A 25,869-nucleotide genomic window follows, 5' to 3' on the forward strand; every position below is an offset into this window, starting at 1 on the left:
TTCATTCTTAGCAAGTTAATCAGCTCTGCGCTGAAAGACCACGAATTCTGATCTACTGATATTTGTTGTGTCTGAAGATAGAAGAGCATAATTTATAGTAAACAAAAAAAAAACCTGAATTGTTTTGCAGTATTTTAAATGACATCACAATTTGTTCTGTGAAACTGTAAAGTGCATCAATCCCTCTATTTTGTGTATAGTTGATATTCCAGAGCTTCCCGTTTGACAGCTTTTTGTAGGCACATAAGGAAGGAAGCTGTCAATAAGCTACAGGTGAGGAGGAGAGGAGCCTGATGCTCATGACTAAGGCTGCATTCACACACATGTATGGGGGACGTATATATACGGCCTACGTATGTACGGCCAATATACGTCCCCCCATACACTTCTATGGGCTCACGGCATGGTATGGGAGCGGTACGGTGCCGCACACGTGCGGCACCATACCGCTCCGTAGCCCGGGAAAAGATAGGACATGTCCTATCTTTTCCCGTATTACGGTGCCATGGCCCATACATCCCTATGGAGAGGGGCGGGGGTGAGCTGCGCTCGCCGCCTCCTCCTCCTCTCCCCGTGCTACGGTGCGGCGGGCATACGGCAATGTGCATGTAACCTGAGGGTGATGGAACACGTGGCCCGTTTTTAAGCAGCCCGTCAAAAAAACGCATGCTTTTTTGACCACTTTCAATTAAGATAGTTGGTCAAACATGTCAAAAACGGTTGTGTTTTCAAAAAACGCATGCGTTTTTTAACGCATGCTGTTTTTTACGGACTGCTTAAAAACGTGCCAAAAACGCCACGTTTGCCATCACCCTAAATATTCAACTACTACAACATACTCCACACGGTGATGGGGTTTATAAACCTTCTGTAAAGAATCCAGTTCCTTTATTCAGGAAGCCTATCGCTACTTCACTTAGATAGGATCAGCAGCATAAAGCAGGTTTGAGGGTGACTTGTGCCCCCCTCGTAGTTCTACCCCCAATGGGACTTTATCTGTACCTTGAAGCTACTTCAGCTTTTGTGATGGCATTTTATCAGATATCAACCACATCCTTCGTATTTCCATCTAAAAAGTTTCCCCCTGTAGTGAGACCGATACAGTATTTGGAATTTATAGGAAATAAGATTATGGCATAAACTGCAGGGAATGACTCTCCCCTTTCCTTTGTTGAACACGTGATTATACAAATATTTGAAGAAGCAAATGAGAAATATGGAAAATGCGGTCAGAATATTGATAAGTGATACTTCCTCTGTCCTTTCATATACGCTGCATAGATTAATTCAGAGATAGAATTGTGTTTCTGTTGTTCCTAATGTTGCATTCGGTTACCCAGAAACCCTGTTGACACTTTTATATAGGCGCAAATATGGCCATCTTATGTTTACATAAAGCCCTATCTCTATATGATACAGAGGGAAGGACTCCCAAATTTTTGGAAGTTGGTAGAACTTTAATATGGCTCCACTTTGTAGCGAATATGACTAATAGAATATGATAGGTGAATATATCAAACTTTTCCAGGCCAAATTATTGGCCAGCTTACAGAAACACTACATCAATAAAGGGGCTCTAGCGTGTCAAATACACAGTATTTACTGAAAATGTCACATCCATGTGGGACACAAAGGGGCTCATTTACTAAGGGCCTGCAGTCAGCAATATCGTCCGAATACCCGACTATTTCCGATGTGCGCCGCATTTAGAAAGGGTTTTTGGCGCACGCGATCGGATTTTGGCACATCAGCGCCGGGCCGTCGGACGATCCGACAGATTCGGACAACGCACAGGATTCAACAAAGCAATTTGTGTCGCAAGACACGCACTTACAAGCACCGGGAAGAAGAAGGTGAACTCCGGTGGACCTCAGCAGAGAAAGCGTCACATGCAGGAAATCGGGCGCACGACCGGCCGGATCAGGGATCGCGACAGGACCGGGTAAGTACATTTGCCCCAAAGTGACTACTTGTTTTTGTGACTCTGCTAGCATTGAATGCAGCCATGGACATGCATGGCCACCTCTCCATTCATTCTGCATAGTGCTGGTGGGTCCCTTCCTAACCCAGAAAGGGGGTCGGGAGATTCTGTTATGGAGATGGGTTCAGGACTACAGTATGAGAGTACAGTAGGTTTGTGAAGAGATAACTGGATCATGGATGGATGATAAATGAAGACAATTTCAGTAGAACACTGGAAATGATGTTGGTGCTATAAAAGCAATGTAAAATACAGGCAATATGACAAAATTACATGCCAAACCAATACAGTCAAAAAGTTACATATGTGCAAAGGTAATATTGTAATTACAATTATCTACAAAGACGACACGCCATGTCCTTACAATACTCTGCAGGTGACTGGAAATCTGCACATGTTTACTTTTTAGGGTATTTTAAAGGGTAAAACTTGGAGCACAAACCAGGAAGAAACATGAGTGTTACATCGTGGACTTAGAATATGTCTATCCATCTATGTGTGTTCCTGCTACTGCTATGCATTATTGAGATTTCAGTCTGGAAAATGTCCCAGGGCTCTGTCATGTCATTGATCAGCTGTGGGAGCGCTCACAATGATGATCCCCTAACCCTTCATTGTCAGGGATAGTACGAGACGATGCCTGTAGTTAAACAGCTGTCTTCTTTACTAGGTGAAGATGCAATGACAGGTGACACTGACAAATACCTTGGACCCCAAGATCTGAAAGAGCTGGGGGACGATTCTCTGCCCCAAGAAGGATACATGGGCTTCAGCCTAGGAGCCAGGTCGGCCAGGTAGGTCTCAGGATTATAGCTCTGTATTCCATATTACACCATTGACTTCCATTTTTCCATCTTCTTTCTGTTTCAAGCCTCTAATTCATCATAGTAGCCACATTGGCTGACTGTACGTGGCTGCTTTGCAATGGTGCATGGAGTATAGATAGAGTAAGCCCTGTGAGCTGTATTTACTACAGCCTGAGTGTATAGCAGCAGCCAAATACTGATCCCTTCTCTTTTATTTTTGCATTGGATTGAATTAATACCTACTGTATATGTGAAATCATTTACATTGTACATAAAGAAAATGCTTCATTAATCACCAGTAATTGGCAATTGCATATTCCAAAAAATGGGTCCGTGTATCTGTACAGTATGTCATTGGTGGGCTGTGATCTCTGCAGCCCTCCACCGCCTTGGATCAATCACACCAATATACCAGAAGATCATCAGCACAATGTATCACATTCTCAAAGTGCTCGAAGCCTTTATATTGTATCACATCTGACTGTATATGGTACAAGGCAACATAGCCGCAGCAAAAAATTAAAGGGGTTTTTCAGCAGGTAAAATTTTTCTAGGAATGGCCTTATAATGTATAAAATCCAAGAAGCAAAACTCATGTCACTGATCCTAAGCTATGGCATTAGGGTTAATGTAGACTAGGATGACTGGGAAATATGCAAATATGTTTTACAAGATGAGATAAGGAAAACAATGCCTCTTTGCTACCTTTTAAAGTTTCCCCCTTAACATCAAGCATGACTTTGAGGAAGCCTAAGAATATGATTCAGGCTAAAATTTAAACCAGTATATCTATTCCGTTGTGGACAGATTCCGAAATGTAGACAGCAATGTCATAAAAACAGTATATCCCCCATTGGAGATATCCCCCAGTTAAGACCTCATGCACACGAACGGAAGCTGTAGCCCAGGCGAACATCCAGCCGGGTGCAGGAGCAGTGAGGGGTAAGTGTTCTTCACTCTTCCCCTCTCCATTGAAAGCAAAGTGGCCAGTGCCGTAATGCGGAAAAATATAGGATATGTCCTGTATTTTCCATGCACGGTCACGGGCGGTTAGACAGCATGGGTTCACCGCACTGTCACTGGGTGCCATAGACGTCTATGGGGATCGTGATCGTGGGATCACGGTCCCACTTCTGTTCATGTACACGAGGCCTAACCATTAGCTTGCAACCACATATTGGATACGGATATATATTTGTGAAGATATAAACATTTTAGCAGATTCTAGTTTTGTTTAGCTTTATTTCACTTTTTGGCTTTTATACTATACCGATAAAGAAGCTAACTAGAATACAGATCCTTTTTTTTTATTAGCTTGAATTTCTGGAAAAACCCAACTCCCATCAGTCCATCAGGATATTACACTTTGCGTGTGGAATTCAGGCCTGGTATAGCTCTTCTGTCTGAGATATAGCTCTCTGTATTCTCTGGAGTCCTGCGAATGCCGGGAACGTGGGTGTACATTCTCTCTGAAGCTTATTCAAAGCCCAAAACAAAACCCGGCACTGTGTTGGTGGAGGAGATTAGTGCCAGTGTTTTGGATTACGGCAATGTGTTTGCGGATGGTCCAATAATGCCCTAAAGTATTAACACTGAATGAATGTTAATTTAGGAAACAAGCAGCAGCAGCCGAAATGCATGCAGAAATATTCTATTCAGTGCATTTATAAGTTATCCGTTCAGGAAGTGCCCTCTAAGGCACTGGCATGCCGGGTAATCCAACCCTGGATACATCAGTACATCAGCATGAGATTTTACAGTTATAGGTGCATATTACCCTTTGCCCTATGTATTGCTTTCCTAATTAGAAGCTTTCATTCATCAAGATTTTTATTCTATTTTTAATTCTTTTCCATATCTTGTCACAAGTTTCATGTTATACATGTAATATCCCTGATAAATGTCTATACAAAGTATACTATTCCTGGTAAATATATAGATATTACGTGTATAACATGTACAGAAAATTCTATTATGCGACTGCTTCTTCATTTATTGTTTTTACATTTGCTGCATCTGATTTTTTTATTTTATTTTATTTTTCCTTGGTGAAAATAAATTTGTTTAAAACTAGTCCTAAAATCAGGTAAGAAGGCATGTAAATGTTTCAGAATGTTATTTTAGCTTTGGCTCATTGACATCCATATTATTCGTTATTGTGCTGTGTTGTGGCAGTTCTTGATTTCCATATTTGGAAAGTTTGTGTTTTGTTTTGTTTTTTAATTTTCTGGAAGAAAATTCATTTCATTCATCACAATTGACTTAGAGCAGCTTTTCCTGTGTACTAATTTTTTTTTTAACTTTTTGGAAAAATTTCTACTAATTTTATAGATTTTAATAGTGGGTAGAGGCCATTTTATGTGTTGATTTTTAAGAAACTAGTTTTATATTTGGTTTCCTGAAATCTTCCTTTTGATGTAGTCTTTACACACAGCTTAGAAGTATGCCGAAACTACCACCATACTAGCCCCTACATAAGAAACCCTTCACCTCAACACACACAAAATCACTTGCTTCTTTGTTGCCTTAAAAAGAGGATGTCCTGTAGGATGACTACAATAATATGTAGAGATGAGCGAATCAAAACTGACAAAGGGAATTTGAATTTCATGTAAAATTAGATTCGGGACAAATACTTTTGCAGCACCAAAGTTCTGTGACTGAGAGGTCTTGGAATCCATTACCAATCTCCTGGAACCCTTTGAAGAATTTCTGCCAAGATTCTGAGGCTCTGGAAATGTAATTGCCTTTCAAGGAGCCCTGACTTGGCCTAGGTGAGCAGGCCCTCACAGTGGTGAACCAGAGCTGCAGGGTGGCTACTTTTCAAAAGCCTCCCTGTCTAGGACTCCAAGACCTCTTGGAGTCCTAGACAGGGAGGCTTAAAAGGTTCCCAAAACTAGTATTGTAAATTTATTATTTTCAGCTGGGAGCCTTATTTAACCTCCTAGAGCCATCTGTGGCATCGCCTGCCACCTTGTCTTGGTTGAGGCTTTTTGGGAGTCTCTCAAAACATAGCCACTCTTGGAGCTCTGCTCAGCCTGGGGGGACTAGGACCTCCTGTTCAAAGACATACAAGAAACTTCCTGGGAACTGCAGCTCTGGTTCCCCACCAGGAGGACTTGCTCCCTCAGGCCAACGTCAGGGCTCCAGGAAGTTGGCTACTTCTTGAGAATCACCATGTCTTGGCAGAAATTATGCCGTCACCAGGGCAAAGCACCAAGCCATGCTAGCAAGGGTTCCAGGAGGTCGGTCATGGTCATGCATTAAGACCGACTTGCAAAATGATACCTTAATGTCTAGCAGTGTAGGAATAAGGGTCTCATAATTTTTGACACAGTGTACTCCAAATCTTAAATTCTACCCATGCTCTCCGGTTTGGGCTAGAAACTTATCGTTTTTATAGATATATATAATTATGTTCAAAATGTATGTATGTAAGTTCATACATTTTAACTTTTTTAAGTAATACATCCTACATTTTTTTTTTCTGTGTACTGAGTGGAATTTTTTTGGAGGTATGTTTTAACTCCTAAACCCCAGTTTCTACAAGGGTGCAGAAGAGTCACTTTGGCTAGTCACCTGGCTTGCACAGTAGGTGAAGTACATCATAAGAGGTCTGGTAGCTGCTGAAGTTACCTCCTGATGAAGTACTTGTCCTGTAGTCAGTTGGAGACAGACCAGCGTTAAGTCTTCTCCATCCCACTCTGAACCATTCTAGATAAGAGGTTGGTGGCCTAAATCATCATGGTTTTTTTTTTAGTTGCTAAATTTAAAGAACGAACCATAAGAGTGTAGTTTTTTTTAGAAATTCTGCCATCTCAGGAATGTTTGGATAATACAATTTTTTTAAATTCATCAATATATTGTGTACAGGTAAAGACAAAAAGCAAAGCCATAGAAGAGGAAACTCCAGCATTAATTGTGCAGCCGTTCTACTTCTCCAGGCTCTACTTCTACTTCAACATCTTAATGCTGTATCATAAAATGGCCAAACCCAAATTTGCAAATCATAGTCCGAGACAAAATAATTGTTATACATGAAATGCTGCTCATATAATCTTAGTATTAGCTCATGTGTGCCTATAGGAGTGCCTGTGTCAGGAGTATTATGTGTGTCATTACTTGCGTCTGCATCTTGAGACAAGCAAATCAGATTCAAATCAGAATCATTGTTACTGTCCCCATTCAAAAGTCTAAGATCACTGCTGCTCTACAACCTTGTAACGGGCCCCAATTTATTACAAATTTTACATTATAAATGTTTAAATGAAATGTTAGATCTGTAAAGCCCCAAGTACCCTAAATGTATAACAGCGATGTGACAATCAATGGTATCCTCTGTTTGGTTTATTAATGGAAGAGGCACACTTACAATCCTATTTGTAATGTTTTTTGTAATCCAATTGTAAATGGATGTGTAAGAGCCCTTGTCATGAAACCACAGGTTGTCCACATTCTGCCAAGCATTATCTAAATATTCCTCTGTAATTTACCATGCCATGGAATAAGTATGGACATCAGAAAAGAAAAGCTCCATGGGAGAGATATAACAAACGCTGGCCCCTTTGGTCTCACCAGATATATTATCAAGAGACTCTGGGTTCTTAGTACTGTATATCCGGTGCCAGACAGAGTGTCCGGTCTGGCATAGAATCACTGGAACTCTGCGGGCTGGCACGACCCACTCCACGGACAGTACAAACCTAAATTCCCCCCTATATGTCCCTGTATAAAGTTATATAGTATAGTATAGGTTTTGATGCTCCTCTTTGGCCGCCCCAATAGCCATAATACAACGATTCTGAACTGAATTTAAACGTTAAAAAGCACAGGGATGTCTTGTATAGATACAGCCCAGTTTATATTTTTCCTTGAAGGTCATTTTATATTGGAAAAAAAAACAGGACTGTTTCCCAGGAAAGACAGCAAAACAAAGCTCAAGTCAAGGCTTCTCCTTTCGATCTACTAAAGAAATATAATTATTGTAAACTACTAATTTTGAGTCAAGTGAAATCTTTAGCGTAGATTTCTTCTAGGAGCCCATTTAAACATTTCCAGATTACCATTTTTTACGGACTATAAGGCGCACCATCAATAAATACCTGCTAAAACGTCTACGTTCAAATATAAGGCGCACCGGATTATAAGGCGCACTTAATTATAAGGATGAATGGCCAGCAGGTGGCAGACCTGTGCGCAGTTCAGGGCAGCTGTTGTCTGTAAGTACGGTTCATATATAAGGCGCACTGGACTATAAGACGCACCGGATTATAAGGATGAATGTCCAGCAGGTGGCAGACCTGTGCGCAGTTCAGGGCAGCTGTTGTCTGTAAGTACGGTTCATATATAAGGCGCACTGGACTATAAGGCGCACCTTTGATTTCTGAGAAAATCAAAGGATTTTTGTGCGCCTTATAGTCTGAAAAATATGGTAGTGTTTTTAATTGACAAAATATATAATCATACAGAAAAGAAATTAGATCTATACCTGTTAAAAAAAAAATTCAGTCAAATTATACCTGCTTTACTCTCTAAGACAATTTACGTGATATTTTTGCCTATGTTCTGATGATGTAACTAACAGTGAAGTGCATGTAATGTAGTGAGTATAATGGATTGAAGTGAGAGTGACCTAGTGGATGCTTAGTTTTATGTGTTGGCTTTGTCTCTTAGATTTAGGGTTTGGCTTGGAGTCTGCTTATCATGTATCTTCCAGGGACCCATTCTCTTATGATACATAAACCATGCTGTATCTCTGAACCTTTCACAGCCATAATTGCTGAGCGACAATTATACGTATATAAAAATCTTTTCTTCCCAATAGCAAATTTTTCTCAATCAAATCCATATGATCCAAATCATTTGTGACAAAAAGTTTTTTTTCATTCGTAAAAATTTCCTAAATTCATCAATGCTCTGATCAGATTTTTTTTTTTAATATCATATTTTGTTCTTGCCCTGGAAGCTGCATTCATTTTTTCCTTTTTTTCCCATCCATCTCATTGTCATCTGCGTGTACTGTGGTAAATTGTAATGCAACAAAAGCCTCCGCTCCTTCAGTTCGGATAGGTCCTACACACTGAACCGGAGTTCTTTCGCCCGGGACAGTATGATGATTGAAGAACTGCTTGCACCATCAAAGGATCAGGTAAGAATACTTTACCTTACACCAATCATATTGGGGTTTTTTTTTGTAACTGCCCTATTATAAAATTTTGAAGGTTATTTTTTGGGCAAAAATATCTATGACCTAGGGTTGTCAGTACCAGATTGATGGGAGTCCAACACCACCACCGAATGACTACTATAGGTGGACCCCAACCAATATGATATTGAGAACCTTATTGTGATCTCGTCCCAGCAGTTGGATCCTCTCCTATCAGACTTTTATCCTTCATCCTGTAAATAGGGGATAACAATTGAAATTGATACAATCGCTTTTAATGGAACTGCAAGAAAAAGTATGAAAGAGCAATAGATGTCAGGTCCGTCTATTGAATAAAGGTGGCAAGACCAGCACTGGTGGATACTGTCCAGTAATCATCTCTGGATCAGTAGTAAAACATCTATGGTACAAGATGAAGTCAGTGATGATTGCAGTGCATGAACCCTGGAATTTACAAAAATGAAGAGGTTAAATACAGATGGTCTTTTGTATATATGCTTCACATTTTAGGGAAATTTGTTTTAGGGCAGTTGTCCAAATTGTATATATTTGAACTTCCAGTGAAATGTATGTTGTTCTTGACAACAGTTCACATGCGGCTCATCTTCTTGTTTATTAGCTTTGTATACAGTGTGGATGACCTTCAATTAATCCATCATTAGCCACACATGCTTCTTATTTCACAGACAACCCTCAGCTGTTCTCCTCCAGGTTTTTGACCAAGGAGACTGAATGCAATGTGTGATAAGAAATAACCAACATATACTGGAGGGCAGGAATTGTACTAAAAGAAAAAGCTAACATTTTATGCAAGTTTTTGAAATCTAAATTTAGTAATAAAATGTCCCAAAAGCTCTACCTTATATTATCAATATTATTATATTATAGTTAACACTATTAAAGGGGTTTTATGGTTATGGAAATATATTGGCATTTACAGAACTGTCCCACTGCTGGGTTCTGGGAAATATGCAAATAAGTTTTTTTAGTATGAGACAAGGAAAACCACACCTCTTTTGCTCCTTGTAAGGCAACCCCCTTGCTATCAAGCATGACTTTCAGAAAGCCTAATGACATGTGGGATTAAAGCCAGACCAGTATATTTATTCCTGAAGGGACAGACTCCCAACTGTAGACGGCGCTGTTTCAACCACTGCTGGGTTCTCCAACAATCTTCAGAATGAAGGAGTACAAGTTCCCCCCAACATTCTCCAATCAGATTGCGACTTCCTGGATCGGCCATCCTGTTAGCAGTCCTGGAAGTCTCATAGGCATCAAAAGAGCATGACCTAAGAAAGCTCCATCAATCCTTAGGGGTGATCATCAATAATCGAACACCCAGCACCCACACTGATTAGCAGCTTCTGGCACAGGAGTTGATCAAGTCATAGGGGAGATTTATCAGGAGTGTCCAAGAGCAGAGTTATTCTAGTTTCCCATGGAAACCAATCAAAGCTCAGCTTTCAATTTCCCACAGCGGTTTATAAAAATTTAAGTTGAATTCTGATTGGATTCATAGGCAACTAGAACCGTTTAACCTCAGCCATTACAAAAAAAAATTGAGCTATCAGGTGTCTGAGTTAGGTTATTCATTGACATAAAAGGACTACATCTTTGAAGATTAAAACAATTTACTTACCCGCTATAATAGTCAACATATAGTTGGTGTAGGGTGACAAGTATTTATTCCATTTTCTGATTTGAGAATTTTCGGACCAATGACGATTTGGGTCCAATGTGATATTCACATTCCTAGGACCCCTCAAGAATTTATCAACCTACAGCTTCATTCAATTATTGAGAACGAGACCCCTATTCTTGTGATTGGTTGGGGTCCCAACAGTCGGACCACCACTGATCACCTTATATTGTGGATATGGGATAACAATTGATACTTTACGGGTGTACATGTACTGTACATGCTAACATACAAATCCAATCCCACATTTTTTGCATATATACCAACTTTAAAGTTTTATTAAAAATAGAGGAATATTTAAGTCCCATCCGAGAACCATCCCAACCCGGCAGGAAACACATATTTCAGTGCAGTGTGCTTAAACTCAAAATAACAGAATTTTGGGGAATTACAACTTGAAATTAATTAATCCTTTCAAATGAAGTACTATGAGCATTTTTTTCTTTGACCCCCCCCCCCCAAACACTTGGCAAAGTTGTTTTATAAAGCAATTTGCTTAATATGGAAAGTATAACCCCCCCCCCCCCCTCTTCTGAGAGGTTAGCGGACTTCAAGACGCCAAACAGCTGCCGTGTTGTAAAAGGGAATCTTTTAGCGTGTATACAAGTCAGTAACATACTAAATACAATTGAGTGAACTTTCAAATCCCATTCATTTTCGGAAACCATCTGCCTCACTTGAGGTCACGGACCATCGTGTAAGAAGCAACTGTCAGGTGTATAAATAATACATTTATTAATGAACAGGGGAAGCGCTTGGCAGGAAAATGTCTATCAGTGCACCTGGACTAATAGGTAATTGTGAGCCTCTCACATGGGATCATCTGTGTTATGTGAGTCAATATATGCAGAACAATAAACTTTCCAGTACGGGGTTATGGCTAACAAAGGAAGATATGGCGTGGAAACATCATTTCATCTGCTTTGCTGTAAATGCAATGCAAATAATGAAGTACATGATGTACGACCTGCAGGTAAATAGATGAAAATATACAAGAAATAATGAAACCTGTAGGATAAAGACCATATAATAATAGTGCTAATCCTAAAGCAATCTGCAAAATACTATTTGACAGGTTATATTTTTTTGGAACTAGTTGTGCCCCCTGTTTTTTGCATCCGAAAAATTTGAATTAAAAAAATATTATAAGGTTCTTTCAATATCTAAGCTACAACATACATTATTCCTTACATACAGACCTCACAACGATACGAGAAAAGATGACTTTTCCCAGCATGTGGAGCTAGGATTTGTGATCACGTCACTACAGAGCACCAGCCTGTACATGATCTACATGATCTTAGCATTTTGCAGATAGCAGTTTATCGTAGTTACAATATTTCCTTACCAGAGCTATAATGAATCCATTCTCTGCTTACCCGTTGTACTTGTCTCTGTTTCAGCACCTTTCTTTCACAAGAGAATTTGACTCTGACTCATTGAGGCACTATAGCTGGGCTGCAGACACGTTGGACAACGTCAATCTCGTCTCTAGTCCTGTGCATTCTGGGTAAGTTGTACAATACATTTTATATAGACCTAACTCCATTATCTAGCATTTCAACTGAAAAACTGTTTTTCTGAAAACTGAGACTAAATGGCCACAAGATCCTAGGTACTGAGGGAGGCAAGGAAAAAATGGCAAAAGTGGGCAAAGTCCCATGGCACAATGGTAGATCCATGGCTATAACCTAGTAAAAGTCTTTCCTACAGTTAGTGACGATAAACATCATAGTGACATAGTATGTGGTACAGAAAAAAGTATACATTCATCCTATGGGAAACGGATGCCACTGTATTGCATCCATCCCTTGCCTCCACTGAATGTATTCTGGAGGGCAGATGCTAATTTGGCCTCAGCTGAAATGCATTTAGGGAGAGGCGCTGAATTAACCTCAACTTTCAATGGGGAGGAACTGAACTGGAGGTTAAATCCCAGTATATGAGCATGCAATGGGATTTTGTTGTTTGGCAGAGAACAAGGCTCCAGGGATTCCCCATAAGCACGCTGTGGTCTAGTCCTTTAGGACACATTATTATATGGTTACTCCATACTTTAAATACTGCTCCAAATTTTATCAACCTACATAGTTCAGATTTCAGCTTCTCTCTGGCTCTCACAGTCTACAGACCAAAAAATAGTTCACTGTAAGCTATCCTGAAGTATCACTAGAAGAGGGTCACACTTATTTTCTCTGTTACCCAATATAATACATACAACGACATATTAAGCCTAATCAGATAAACCTTATATACAGTGAGGGGTAAAGTATTTGGTCAGTCACCAATTGTGCAAGTTCTCCCACTTAAAAAGATGAGAGGCGCCTGTAATTGACATCATAGATCTCACCTTTTTTGTGATCATTTTGACCCCACAGGGTAAGATCTTGCAAGGAGCCCCATATCGAGGAAGATTATCAGTGTTATTTTGTATATCTTCCATTCTCTAATTATTGTTCCCATAGTTGGTTCATCACACCGAGCTGCTGCCTTTTGCAGATTCAGATTCTTCCCAGCCTGGCGCTGGTCTACAAAATTTGTTTGTGATGTTATCTTTGGTCTTCACTATAGTAGAGTTTGGAAAGAGACTGTTGTAGACAGGTGTCTTTTATACTGATAACAAGTTCAAACAGGAGCCATTACTACAGGTAATGAGAAGAGGACAGAGGAGCCTCTTACAGAAGAAGTTACAGGTCTGTGAGAGCCAGAAATCATACTTTGTAGGTGACCAAATACAAATTTTCCACCATAATCTGCAAATACATTCTTGAAAAATCAGACAATGTCATTTTTTGGATTTGTTTCAAATTTTGCATTTACATGCTTTTCCAGCACATTTGTCTTCTATTTAGGTAAAGCTGTGATATTTCCTGCTAGTTGTGATTATAAATCAATGTACTATAGGAGTAGGAAAATAAATGGTGCTGTGCAGCATATTCTCAGTAGTAAGGCAATGGGCAGACGTCAGGCTAGGCGCTGGCTATGCAGGGAAAAGCTTCATTGCAGCTATTAGCTACTGTACATGGTGTATAGGAAGAATACAGCCTGCTCATGCTGACTCACACATTGCTTTCCTTTGCTATCCATGCAGATTTTATGCTGATCATTTACTTGCTGGCTGTTAACCATTTATATGATTTTTTTCCCCCCCTTCTTTTTATGCTTTTCTATATTATTTTGCAGCTATTACTCCACCCTCCCACTGTATGATGCAAGGTGATTTGTGTGCGGTTGTGCCTCTTTATGTTAAAAGTACTAACCGGATTTTTATTGCTGGATTAAAATTCCACATACTGTGTATTTAATGCACTACATGCCCAATTTTTTTTTTCACTTTGAATTTTTTTTTAGTGTGCGATTATTATTGAGAATGCATAGGATGTAGCACTCGTGTATTAGCATGCAGTGGTATACAATTAAACATTGCCAAAAGTCATGCGTTTTTGGCAATTTTCACTAACATTTTCTGATATAAGCATATTATTCATGTAGAATCTGTTTTGGACACTCTGTATTGAGCTAAATCTTTATTGGGGTTCTGATGACAACAATTTGGGGCCCTCCTGATTTCCAGGGCCCCAGGGAGTTGGTTTATGTATTTATCCAACTCTACTATAGTTTAGTTCTTGTTCCATCTTGATTCATTGCTGCAGAGGAAAAGTAGTATCAGGGCAGTTTCAGATGATCGGGGTCAGTTCATGAATCGGGTAGCTGCAGTGGCCGGATTTCAAAGACCAACCAAAGTACTGGGGACAGTTCTCAGAGTATCATAGTGATATACAATAGATGGAGTCCATGCTTCCCTGCAGAACAGCACCGCCAAACTGTAAAAAGTTTTGTACTGCTATTTAGTGAACAAGAAGGGACACTTTGCATCATCTATTTCGATGATTCCCGAGTCCTGACCCTGGAACTGTGATCGGTCTGTGATTCACTGCAGGTCCCTCACTCAAGGACTGAACACGGTCGTCTGAAACAGAACTTTCATCGTAGCCATTCAGGGAACTATCTTCTGTGTCATACAAAGGATCAAGATAGCTATGTAACCTAGCAAGCTGCCTGGAGAGATGTTGTCACTAATGGACAGCCCCTGTAAAGAATCCACAGGATAATCTGATAATCCCATTGCTGTTACCCATTATGGTCAAACATTTACATTGCTGCTGCTTCTAGCCAAGTTTTGCTTTCTTGGTCAGTCCCATAAAGAGCGAATGGAGCAGCTTTGCCCATTTTTTATTTACCGTATATACTCGAGTATTAGCCGAGACCCCTTTTACCACCAACAACTGGGAAAACATATTGACTCGAGTATAAGCAGAGGGTGTAGTATACAGCTAGCCAGCCCCCTGTAGTATACAGCCAGCCCCCATGTAGAATACAGCCAGCCCCCATGTAGAATACAGCCAGCCCCCATGTAGAATACAGCCAGCCCCCATGTAGAATACAGCCAGCCCCCATGTAGAATACAGCCATCCCCCTGCCAAGTGCATAAAAAATAAAAAACGTAATACTCGCCCTCTTAGGTTCCCGGCGGTTTCCTCTTTAGCCGGCAGGATTGCGCCCATGCAATCTGCCGGCGGGCGCACACTATGATGCGGCGGTGTCGCCGCTGATGACATCATCAGCGGCGACACCGCAGCATCATAGTGTTGCCCCGCCGGCAGATTGCATGAGCATGACTCTGCCGGCTAGAGAAGAGGAGCCGCCGGCAACTGCGCCGAGGATCCGGACACCGGAGGGTGAGTATTAAGCTTTTTATTTTTTAATTGACTTCTGTATAAGCCGAGGTGAGGTTTTTCAGCACGAGTATATACGGTATTTAATAGGGGGCATGAATAGGACCCAGAGATAGATGATATATGGTGATTGTCAGACAAACTAAAAAAAAAAAATATTCTCAGATTTCATCATTTTTCTTTTATTATCCGTAATAAAAAAAGTTACATTTTTTAAAACAGTTGTTAAACCGTCATCATGCAGGCAAAGATAGGACAGCTTGACTTTAACGGTTTGAGGTTAAGACCTGAACATACGGCCTATGGCGAGGTCTTTTTGTGCCGAATTTAGCTTTCACAATGAAGCGGAGTTGGTTTACGGAGTCAGTCACTGGAAGGTCTGAGCCATTCAGGATTTACATTACACAATGCTTGGGATATCCCTTTACCTGTAAGGGCATTCTGTCCCTCACTAAATAAACCGGTTTAAATCAAAGGCGCTTTGTGTGTCTCATACAGACCTTGCTTGTTTGCGTTCAAGGCAGCCAACTCTGTGCCTTGTCTAATTGTATGAGAAGGAAAAAACCACTGTCATAGTCAATGATGGGCAACGCAAGTGTATGTTCAGTCTGGAAGACCTGCCAACTATTACAAAGCATCTGATAAGCACAATGTACTTGATTCCCAAAGTTACTTAAGCTTTTTCTCATACTGTAGGAATGACTACTCAATAGAGAGTCCCTATGACATTGCAGTCAGGAAAGGGAAAACCGTAAAATCAATTAGAGCCCACAATTCTCATACAGTCCATGTTCCATCCTCCACCGCTAACACATCTCAAGGCTGATGGAGATGCATGCCGAAAGCATACAAGTCATATCAGGTTGCTTGTTTTTGTGCTGCTGCATGTGCACTTGTGAAATATCTCAATATTTGGACAAAATATGTCCTATACATGGGATTTCTACTAATTTGTCACTTGCGGGTCTATTCATAATTCTTTGTTCTCCTAGTGCTTGTGACTGGAGACTAGCGGCTATATAGTCTCCTATACACTGTGCACAGAGAAGATTAGATCCCTGTTACACACAGACACATAAACAGGAGCTGTAGACTAGAGAATATTAATCCGCAGTATTCAGAAAACGTATGTGCGCCTGCAGCAGCCTTTATGTGAATCCCTCTGCAGCTGCCTCAATACCCTCCATCCTATCTCTATTCATTTTTATAGTAACCTTATAACCTGATCCTCCAAAGAGCTGATCTATATTCTCTCCTAAAATGCATTTAGCAGTTCAATGGGAGTAAAAAAAAAAAAAGATACATATTAGGAAGAAGGGAGGAGAGAATCCGGATGAATGTACACAATGGCATTTTTCTCTTTCCATTCATATATGACAAAGTTTATTATATCTGCTTGTTCTGCTGATTTATGCCATTTAAGGACCATAGTTTTTGGTGAATGTTCGCACTTTAAGTATAAATTTTGTACTAATTAATTTTATAATACACCTTTGTATTGGTCGGAACCCCGATTGAATATGCAAAAGTCTCGGGCACTAAAGGGAACTTACTGCATCTTTTTATTACCGTATTTTTCGGACTATAAGGCGCACAAAAAATCCTTTCATTTTCTCAGAAATCAAAGGTGCGCCTTATATATGAACCGCACTTACAGACAACAGCTGCCTTGAGCTGTGCACAGGTCTGTCACCTGCTGGTCATTCATCCTTATAATCAGGTGCGCTTTATATATGAACCTAGACGTTTTAGGCATATATTGAAGGTGCGCCTTATAATCCGGTGCGCCTTAGAGTCCGAAAAATACGGTATATTATTTTTAAGTTTAGTGTATGAACAGCCTGCATTAAGCGCCGTTGCGCCCCAAGTAGTGAAAACTTTATTTTACATACAGGCAAGCAATTCGGACAGTAACAAATCAGGAAAGTGGTAACACCGACCTACAAACGTGTAAAATAATAATATTTGCAACTGCATTTTGGATTTAACATATTGCATTTGCATGAGAAACCTACCCAAAATGATTGTACTGTACTTGCATAATTTATCTTTTCTGGAGCGTTATTAGGACTAATCAAAGAAAACGCATGTGTAGCTGAATACATAGTCCACCATTTGCCCCCACAAATAGGTTTTCTTACACTTGAGTTTTTGTTTCTAACAGTTTCCTGGTAAGCTTTATGGTGGACGCCCGTGGTGGCTCAATGAGAGGAAGCCGACATAATGGCATGAGAATCATTATCCCACCAAGGAAGTGCACCGCCCCAACACGGATTACCTGCCGACTAGTCAAGAGGCACAAACTAGCAACACCGCCACCAATGGTCGAAGGAGAAGGATTAGCAAGTCGTCTGGTTGAGATGGGCCCGTCAGGGGCTCAGTTTTTGGGGTAAGTTACTTCAAAATACATTATTTGTTTCCCCCCCCAACAAATATACAAAGTCCTTATATTAATACATAGTACATTTCCATTAATCTGTGTGCGCTATAGAAAAAAAAAAAAATTATTATTTTATAAATAGACATACAAAATTTGATATATAGGTACTTATCTCTTTCTAACCAGAAGCATCTGCTAAATGGATATCAAATTTCTGTGTAAACTTTGTCAATTCAAAAAAAAAAAAAAAAAAAAAAAAAAAGGATTATATAAACACGGCCACCATCTTCCAGAAACAGCTCCACACACTTCCATTAAAATGAATGAGCTTAAAGGCGTGGTCCTTTTGACTAGTAGCCTCAGGTGGTGAAGAGAAAAAAAAAAAAAAACTAATGGCAACTCCCATCACCTCTGGCCTCTTGGTATCTAGAAGGTCTGCACTGATGTCACGTTAGGTCAAAAGCCTAATAGAGGCTGCAACCACATTTAGTGGGTGCACATAATCAACGCAACAAGATCGCTGTAACTCTGTATATCAACTGGCATGGATGGATGGTGCCACACTGGACCAGAGGCATGTAAAGACATCACCTAAGGCCATTATAAAAAAATAAATAAAAATAATTGGTTTAGGAAAATCCGCGCTGTGATGCTGCGTACAATCTATCCACAGCTGCAGTCCGATTCTGGTCCATTCAAGGCCTGCTGTAACCTTCTGGTTTCCAAAAATCCTAACTTTATCTTTTTGTACTTTATCTGTCCTATATATAGATTATGTTTTCAGTTATAATAGTAACCAATCTCAATATAGTTCTATCATATTCCGCAGCCCTTTAGAAACCAATACAACAGATAGTTAGAAAGATTATTTTGACGGGACTACGCTCTCTTGCATCAACTATTCTGACAAATGACCGATTTTGGTAATGCTGCCCCTTTCGTCACCAACAGCCAGTAGCGTGAATAGGTTATGCAGTGAAATTGGGCACAAGTTAGAAATTATATTTTTATGGCTGCCATATTGTGGATCTTTATTATACAGAGAAATAGGGGCAATTAATATACATCTATACCCCACAAGCATCGGTCATCTTGATAACAGAGCGCAGCAGCCAAAATATGCGCCAGTATCGTCCCATTTCCATTGAACTTAAAGGAAATCGACCACTAAAAACAAAGCAAAAAAAAAAAAAAAAGGCTGCAAATACTCACCTTTGCTTCTTATCACCCTGATCCTGCTGCTGTCTTATAATTAGCAGCACAGAACACGGGGACAAGATGTTCGGCTCGGAGCATGGGAGAGCAAGGTGACGTCACAGGAGAATCATGAATTCTGGTGCGTGACGTCACATCCCTCTCCCAGCCCAGAGATTAGATACCTAATCTTTTGAATTTGTAGTATACTTTGTTACAGACTGATTTGGCATGCTTTGTGCAGCACTGCCAAACACTCTTATAGCACTCCTTATTCTTGCTATATAGAAATGTTATACTGACTAACTCTTTGACAACTGGAAAATTTGCTGCAGGCCGTAAAACGAGACCTCTTTTTATGTTTACTGACATCTAGTGGTAAAACTGCAGTATTTTTTCATTTACTTTTAATTTGAATATAGTTATATTATTTACAATAGTCTCCGTTTTAAGTGGTTCCTGATTATACAGATTATGTCGCATGAATCCCTCCCCCTTATTAAGTACATGACCCTCCAGTGATGCACCTTTCAGTATTACAACTTCTCATTTAACACAATACAGAAACTTCTTGCTGATTCAGATGAATGCTGAATAATTCAGATAGTTCATTAGTTGGCAGTAAAGCCAATGTGAAATTATAACGTTAGTGTCATATTCATATTGTATTTTGCAAGCGATCATATCTGTGACATTGCTCTATCACCCAGCTTGCTGACAAGCAGCAAACCTTATGGTATGGATTAAGCCTTAAAAATCCCAGATTGCTACTATGGTTCCAAAGTGCTGCATTACAGCAATGATATCACATTTTGATGTGGTTACTATTTGTCTGTAATGCAAATGCTTATAACCTCTAGTGATTGGCTGACAAAGCATATACATTATGCTTTTGACCACTCTGTCCATGAATGCCCCCTGTAGGTGGCATACAGAATTGCATTTTATTTAAAAGAAACCCGTCAGCATGGTTTTGATGATAGAAATATTCATGGTACCCACAAAGTCAATGGTTGACATCTACAATGGTGTATTTTATTGCTCAGTGGAAACTTTTAATGAATTAGTAAATTAGCTACCTGAAGTCAGGGTGACTGACAGCTTGTGTAAGAAGTCAAATCGTACACGCCTCGATTGAGCTCCTTGGCTGTATAAAAGGTATCCACCTCTGCTGCCTAACTAGGTCCCGCTGACATCAATTATCACCTCCTCTGAGACATTTCACAAGTTTTGATCTTCAATTCTTCATGTGATGGGGAGCTTAAAGTTGTGCCCCAAGCATCTAAGTAATCGCCTAAAGGATAGTGATTACCAATCTGATTGTTGAGACCCCCACAGGCACAGGCCCCCCACTTCTCCAGAATATGATGATTCCTTTCTTACCATTTCCGACTACTCCCATAGACAGTGAAATAAGAGACAGGAAGCATGCTCGTCCTGTCACTCCACCCATCAGTGAGAATGGGATCCTTGTATTCTGGAGGTCCCATTCTCGTGATTGGTCGGGGTCCTAGCAGCCAGACCCTCACCGATCAACTGATAGGATAACTTAGATACTTGGAATAACCCCTTCAGGACTGATTGTGCACAAATGAGACAAATCGTGGCTGTGAAAAACTGATGTCTTAGATTCTTCACCACCCATTTGCATCAGTATAACCATTTTCCCCTGATTTTCATAAACTATGAATGATCCATAAAAAAATACAATTCTAAGGCATGCTCTACTTTATCACAGATCACTCAAATGCTCCGTTAAAATAATGGCCCTGGGCATCCATCGATTAAAGAGAACCTGTCGGTCCATTAAAGAGAACCTGTCAGCAGGAAACACTACCACTGTGGTGTCGAGCAACTATATACCTTCCAGATCATGTTTGTTTCATGGCCCAGTGTGGTTACTCCTAAAGAAAATCATCTTTGAAGTGAGATAGAACTGGTTGTAGAAAGTCAAAGAAGTGGAGAGTTTAGCACTGAAGTCAAGCTCTTCTTGCCTCAGAATGCACCCACTACAGTGGTGTTAGTCACAACAGTGTTGGTTTTCTAGGCGGGAAGCTTGACTTGACACAGTGCTAAACTCTTCTTCCCAAGAAGTGTACATCTCACTTCCAAGTTGATTTTCTGGATGATACCACTTCACTGCACCATAAAAGAAACATTTTCTAGTAGGTATTAAGCTGCTTGACAACATAATGGTAATGGTTTATTTGGTAAATGTCTGCCGACAGGTTCCCTTTAAGAAATTTTACATTTAGTATGACCATTTAACTTCCATTCAAAAAGATAAGAGACACATGACTGATATCCATGTGCATATAAACCTAAGAAATTAAGCTGTACCTCCTAGAGACAAATTTGGACATCAAGATTGATCGGAGGCTGTTCTGGAGCTGAGCCGGTCATGCTGAGCTTGACTTTTCACATATACTATATTTCTTCTGACATCAGACACATTGAAAGTTCTTTTTCGCCACAGATACATGAAATACACAATCGTTGAAATCAGTTAGGCTACATTCACACGATGTATGCCTGCCATACCGTAGTACGGCGGGCATACATCGGCGCTGCGGAGAGGAGCAGGGGATGAGCGCTGCTCACCCCCGCCCCTCTCCATAGGAAGATACAGTGCACGGCGCCGTATCACGGGAAAAGATAGGACATGTCCTATCTTTTCCCGGGCTACGGAGCGGTACGGTGCCGCAAGTGTGCTGCACCGTACCGCTCCCGTACAGGGCCGTGAGCCCATAGGAGTGTATGGGGGACGTATATCGGCCGTACATAAGTTGGCCCTATATATACGTCCCCCATACATGTGTGTGAATGTAGCCTTACTGTGAGTCATTTAATAACCAAAAATGTTGCTGACGGGTAGAAAGCAGGCAGCGGACATCTGGTATGGACCCAGCAGTCATTGTCTGGAGTAGCCATCCATTCCTAATTTCCCCTTCTTATTTCTCTTCCTGCTGCATGGATGTTATTCAGTAAACTGCATCTTCCTACCAATTCCCCCCCTCTAAACGAGGGAGAGAGCTTGATTAGCCGAATCCTGCAGCTTGGGCCTCAAGGGACAAAATTTATTGGGTAGGATGCTGCATTATTAAACCAAAAACTAAGGCTATCAATGGTCTGAAGGGTTTTCTTTGTACGTGTTATCTTTTTATTTGCCATCCACATTTTGTTTCTTTTTCACTCGTCACAACTTTGAAGTGCAGTCATGTTGTTGGAAGGAGAGTGGCTTGTCTATCGTTGCTGACTTTATTGTGCTTTTAGGCATGTGGAACTCACGGCGCAACTACGATTCCTTTTAAGTTGCTTTCTTTTCTTTTTTTTTTTTTTCATGAGCGCTATATTCGTTGTTTGTTTTCTATGTTAATGCCGCATCCAGCACATTGTAGAGAGACAGTATCTTCATTTTATTTTGTTCAAGAGAAGGTATTTGCAGTTCATGGAAAATTGTACATAATTATACAGAGTATATACTTTGCTGGTTCTCAGGAACGGTAAGTTTTTGGTACACTGTTTAGATGGCTTAGTTAGTTAGTTAGTGAGACCTGGACTCTCCTGTGGGTTCAGTTACACAAAGCAGAGGTTGCCAGCTGAATAAAAGCATTGAACGAGTCTCTCCTCCCCAGCTGGCAGTGGGAGCACCAGGCTGCTAATCAGGAGAATTCCAGTCATGTGCACAATAAGGAATGTTCTTCTCTTGTCTGAACGTGGCCTGATATTTGCAGAAACACAGGCCAGTTCTGTGTGCACAGATATTGGAATAATTATCCCGTTACAGGCAGCCTGAAGAAGGTCTATTCAAAGTGTTTCCAAAGTCTCCCTTTATGACTCCATGGTAAATGCACACAGGTAGCCGATATTCCACATTGTGCCACTGCCACACAGAGATCAATGTGAGCCATTCGGGACAGTTTTAGCAGCACTGGACCTTATGGATCTTATGTGTTTGGGATGGTACCATCTGTCTTCTAATGACAGATACAATGAGAATGAAGGGTAAGGTATGGTTCCCTTCTGGCTTCACTCTGAGCTGAAAATTCAAACTATTCCATAATCTATTGTTTGGCACCTAATAACCCCCTATCACCCATCACAGGTTTTTATAGTACTGACTTTGATGCAACGCAGCTTCTGAAGTAGATATCATCACTAGAGATGAGAGGTCCTGAACTTGGCATCCTCTATTCGGAAGCTCTGCATAACCCAGACATGTTGCTTGATGGGCTGCTATTGGCAGTTCACGTGTTTAGTAATAAGTGCAAGACTAAACAGTAACTCTGTTAAAGTAAACTCTGCATAACTAAATATACTACACATGTACAGTGCAAAACCAATTAAAATATATCATACAGAAAAATCAATAGTTAATCATTACTCTGTGAAGGACATTGGATACATTCCAGCACCTGTCTATTTTATGTTAATGTTCACAGTGGTCATGTACAGTAGAAGGTGTGGGAAAGACCTGGTGATTTTCAGGGGCTCATTGGGTTCCCTCTATTAAAAAAAAAAAGTGGTGTAAGCTGCTTTAATTAGAGAACTTTATACCCAGATCTCAAAATTCCCCCCAGATCGTTAGGAAATATAGTACCCTTGGCCAGCATAAAGGCCCTTACAATCAGCCAAAAATAAATGGGGCTGAGGCTGCAGATGTATTCACCATTGGACGCAAAAGAATGTTCTTAATCTATAATTGCCTCACTGGTCAGCCCATGTGACAAAATCCTTAAAAGAGGAGCGGTCAGGCTTTATCGGAACATAACAATAAGCTAGGAAAAATCCACTAAGTAAGCGGTCCGATCGTCGGACCTAGATTAGAGCGGCCCAGCTTGTTCAAGAGGGGGCAGTCCGAGGAGGCAGGGACTACAGCATTGAGCCTGGAAGTCACTACCAAGATGAGGTGTGGGAGTGGAGGTCTGGGGGAGAATCAGAAGAGCACCTCGGGCCACCCCTTCATAAATACATCGGACCGCTGTAAGCTAGTTCCGATGATCGGACCACTACGTACTGCAGTGTTTCCTAGCTTATCGGTATGTTTTGATAAAGCTAGAGATTTACTCTAACTGGGGGAGGACTATGGACCTGCTCACTTTAGTAAGTGCTGCTGCCTGAAAGGTCCTCTTTAAGTGGCCAAATTTAGTCTCCAAATTAAAGACATCTACCATTTTAAAAAAAAATATATAGATTTTTTTTTGTCAAGGCCATGTCATGTTATTGCTCTGATCAATGTACTTGCCCAATAGAAGTTTTTAAAACTTGAAATCCACAGTGGCAACTAATATAGACACTATTGTATCTTCCATAATCTATTATTTATTTATTTTTTACTTAATGGTATGTTATGACATTCCACTATACAATATCCGTCCACAACAAGTAGGACTACATTAATAGTGCTGAACAAAATCATTTAACAATGTAATTGTTATTGGGACCTCCAGGACACCGTTGGTCCCTAAGATGACAGGACAGATGTCCTTTTAACACCTCACTTTCACTAGCTTGTAGAGTCATAGGCTTCCATTTACATATCACAGGGTGCGAACAACGGGCCCGTGGACCCCAAGTCATTGTTGTGTGACGTCTGTAGAAAAGACTGCCCGAGCTGGACACATGGGACCAGATCTGAGTGTGTGGTTTAGGTTGTCGGTACATACACAGGGCTGTGGAAACCATTTGTTTCAATAACAAGCTCACATCTAAAATCTGTTATTAATGAAGTAACAGGAAAAGATAACTTAAGGACTGATTTTTGTCATGGATGTTTACATGATTAGTACTCACGAGAGGAGTTTATTGATTATTGCTATAGAGTATTACCGTACTTGGAATTTTATTTAAAAATCATTTAAAACATTAAAAAAAAAACAAAAAAAGGCTGTTGAAACGACTGTGAAATACCTTCTCTCCGAACAGTCTCTTTCTACACCATGCACAATGATTATGTGGTCTCTTGACGAAAAGCAGACAGTATCTGACCTATTAACCTGCAAAGATTGTATTGCCCTTGACATTGCCCTGTGTGCATTTCTTTGGCTGAATTATGTCCAGTCTCCTATGTTTGTACGTCTACAGGATTCCATGGAAGATTCACTGTAAACAGCCTAATTCCTTAGCTCTAAATAGGAAATGAAAAGACAGATATGGTCCATATTAGGATATATTCTCTTTTCTCAAAATTCGCTCTGTACTTCTTTTGCAACATAAGACTCACAGCTTGGGTGACATATGTACAACCTCTGTAGGAGAATATGGATACTGTCTATAAATAAACCATAAAAGCTGCAAAATCAGACCTCGATAATAATATCTGCAACCACTCCACAAACCTAAGTAACACAGGGTTAAGCATTTTAAAAATTCCAATACAAAGAACCTTGAACAGCACCTGGGTTATGCTATATAATGCTATAGTGCTATAGTAATGCTTAGGGTCAACTATTTATTCTCCGATGGATTCTGCAGCTTTTTGGTTTAAATTTCTTTTTCTTTTTGGTTTTATTTTCTCATGTCACTTTGCTTTGGAGGGTTTGGTGTCTTGGTTGTTGTCGTCTTTGTTTTTAAAGCAACCATTTTGTTTCTATGCAGACCTGTCATAGTAGAAATCCCCCATTTCGGATCAATGAGAAGTAAGGAAAGAGAACTTATTGTATTGAGAAGTGAAAACGGAGAGTCTTGGAAGGAGCACCAATATGACTGCAAACTGGAAGAACTGAATGAACTGCTAAACGGAATGGATGAAGGTAACTTAATCTGCCTTATCTGCAAACATTAAAAGGGTGTCCAGATTTATAAAATTGAGACCCAAGCTGTAGGATAGGTAAAAGATTTTTAGATCAGCAGAGACTTACTGCTGGGCAACAGTGAACATAACTTGTGCTTCACAGGCCTGTGATGC

The 25,869-nt window shown here is 40.3% G+C and overlaps 1 protein-coding gene and 1 long non-coding RNA gene across 46 annotated transcripts in view; one reads left to right on the forward strand and one right to left on the reverse strand.

Annotated features, from left to right (window-relative positions):
• ANK3 (ankyrin 3) overlaps positions 1-25,869 on the forward strand; it is a 411,799-nt gene that overhangs the window by 345,316 nt on the left and 40,614 nt on the right. For 25 of the 43 annotated variants that reach the window (XM_072129790.1, XM_072129792.1, XM_072129800.1 and 22 more), the window contains 7 exons: positions 2,652-2,775; positions 8,833-8,935; positions 12,056-12,162; positions 13,836-13,868; positions 17,553-17,777; positions 21,948-22,046; positions 25,560-25,714. In XM_072129790.1, the coding sequence (XP_071985891.1) occupies positions 2,652-2,775; positions 8,833-8,935; positions 12,056-12,162; positions 13,836-13,868; positions 17,553-17,777; positions 21,948-22,046; positions 25,560-25,714 (846 nt within the window). The remainder of the gene's footprint in view (positions 1-2,651; positions 2,776-8,832; positions 8,936-12,055; positions 12,163-13,835; positions 13,869-17,552; positions 17,778-21,947; positions 22,047-25,559; positions 25,715-25,869) is intronic. The other 18 variants (XM_072129801.1, XM_072129811.1, XM_072129805.1 and 15 more) reach the window with 5 other exon arrangements.
• LOC140105759 (uncharacterized) overlaps positions 1-25,869 on the reverse strand; it is a 244,894-nt gene that overhangs the window by 130,111 nt on the left and 88,914 nt on the right. The gene's annotated exons all lie outside the window — the stretch shown is intronic.

This window comes from Engystomops pustulosus, chromosome 11 (genome assembly GCF_040894005.1).
Source record: "Engystomops pustulosus chromosome 11, aEngPut4.maternal, whole genome shotgun sequence".
Taxonomy (NCBI): domain Eukaryota; kingdom Metazoa; phylum Chordata; class Amphibia; order Anura; family Leptodactylidae; genus Engystomops; species Engystomops pustulosus.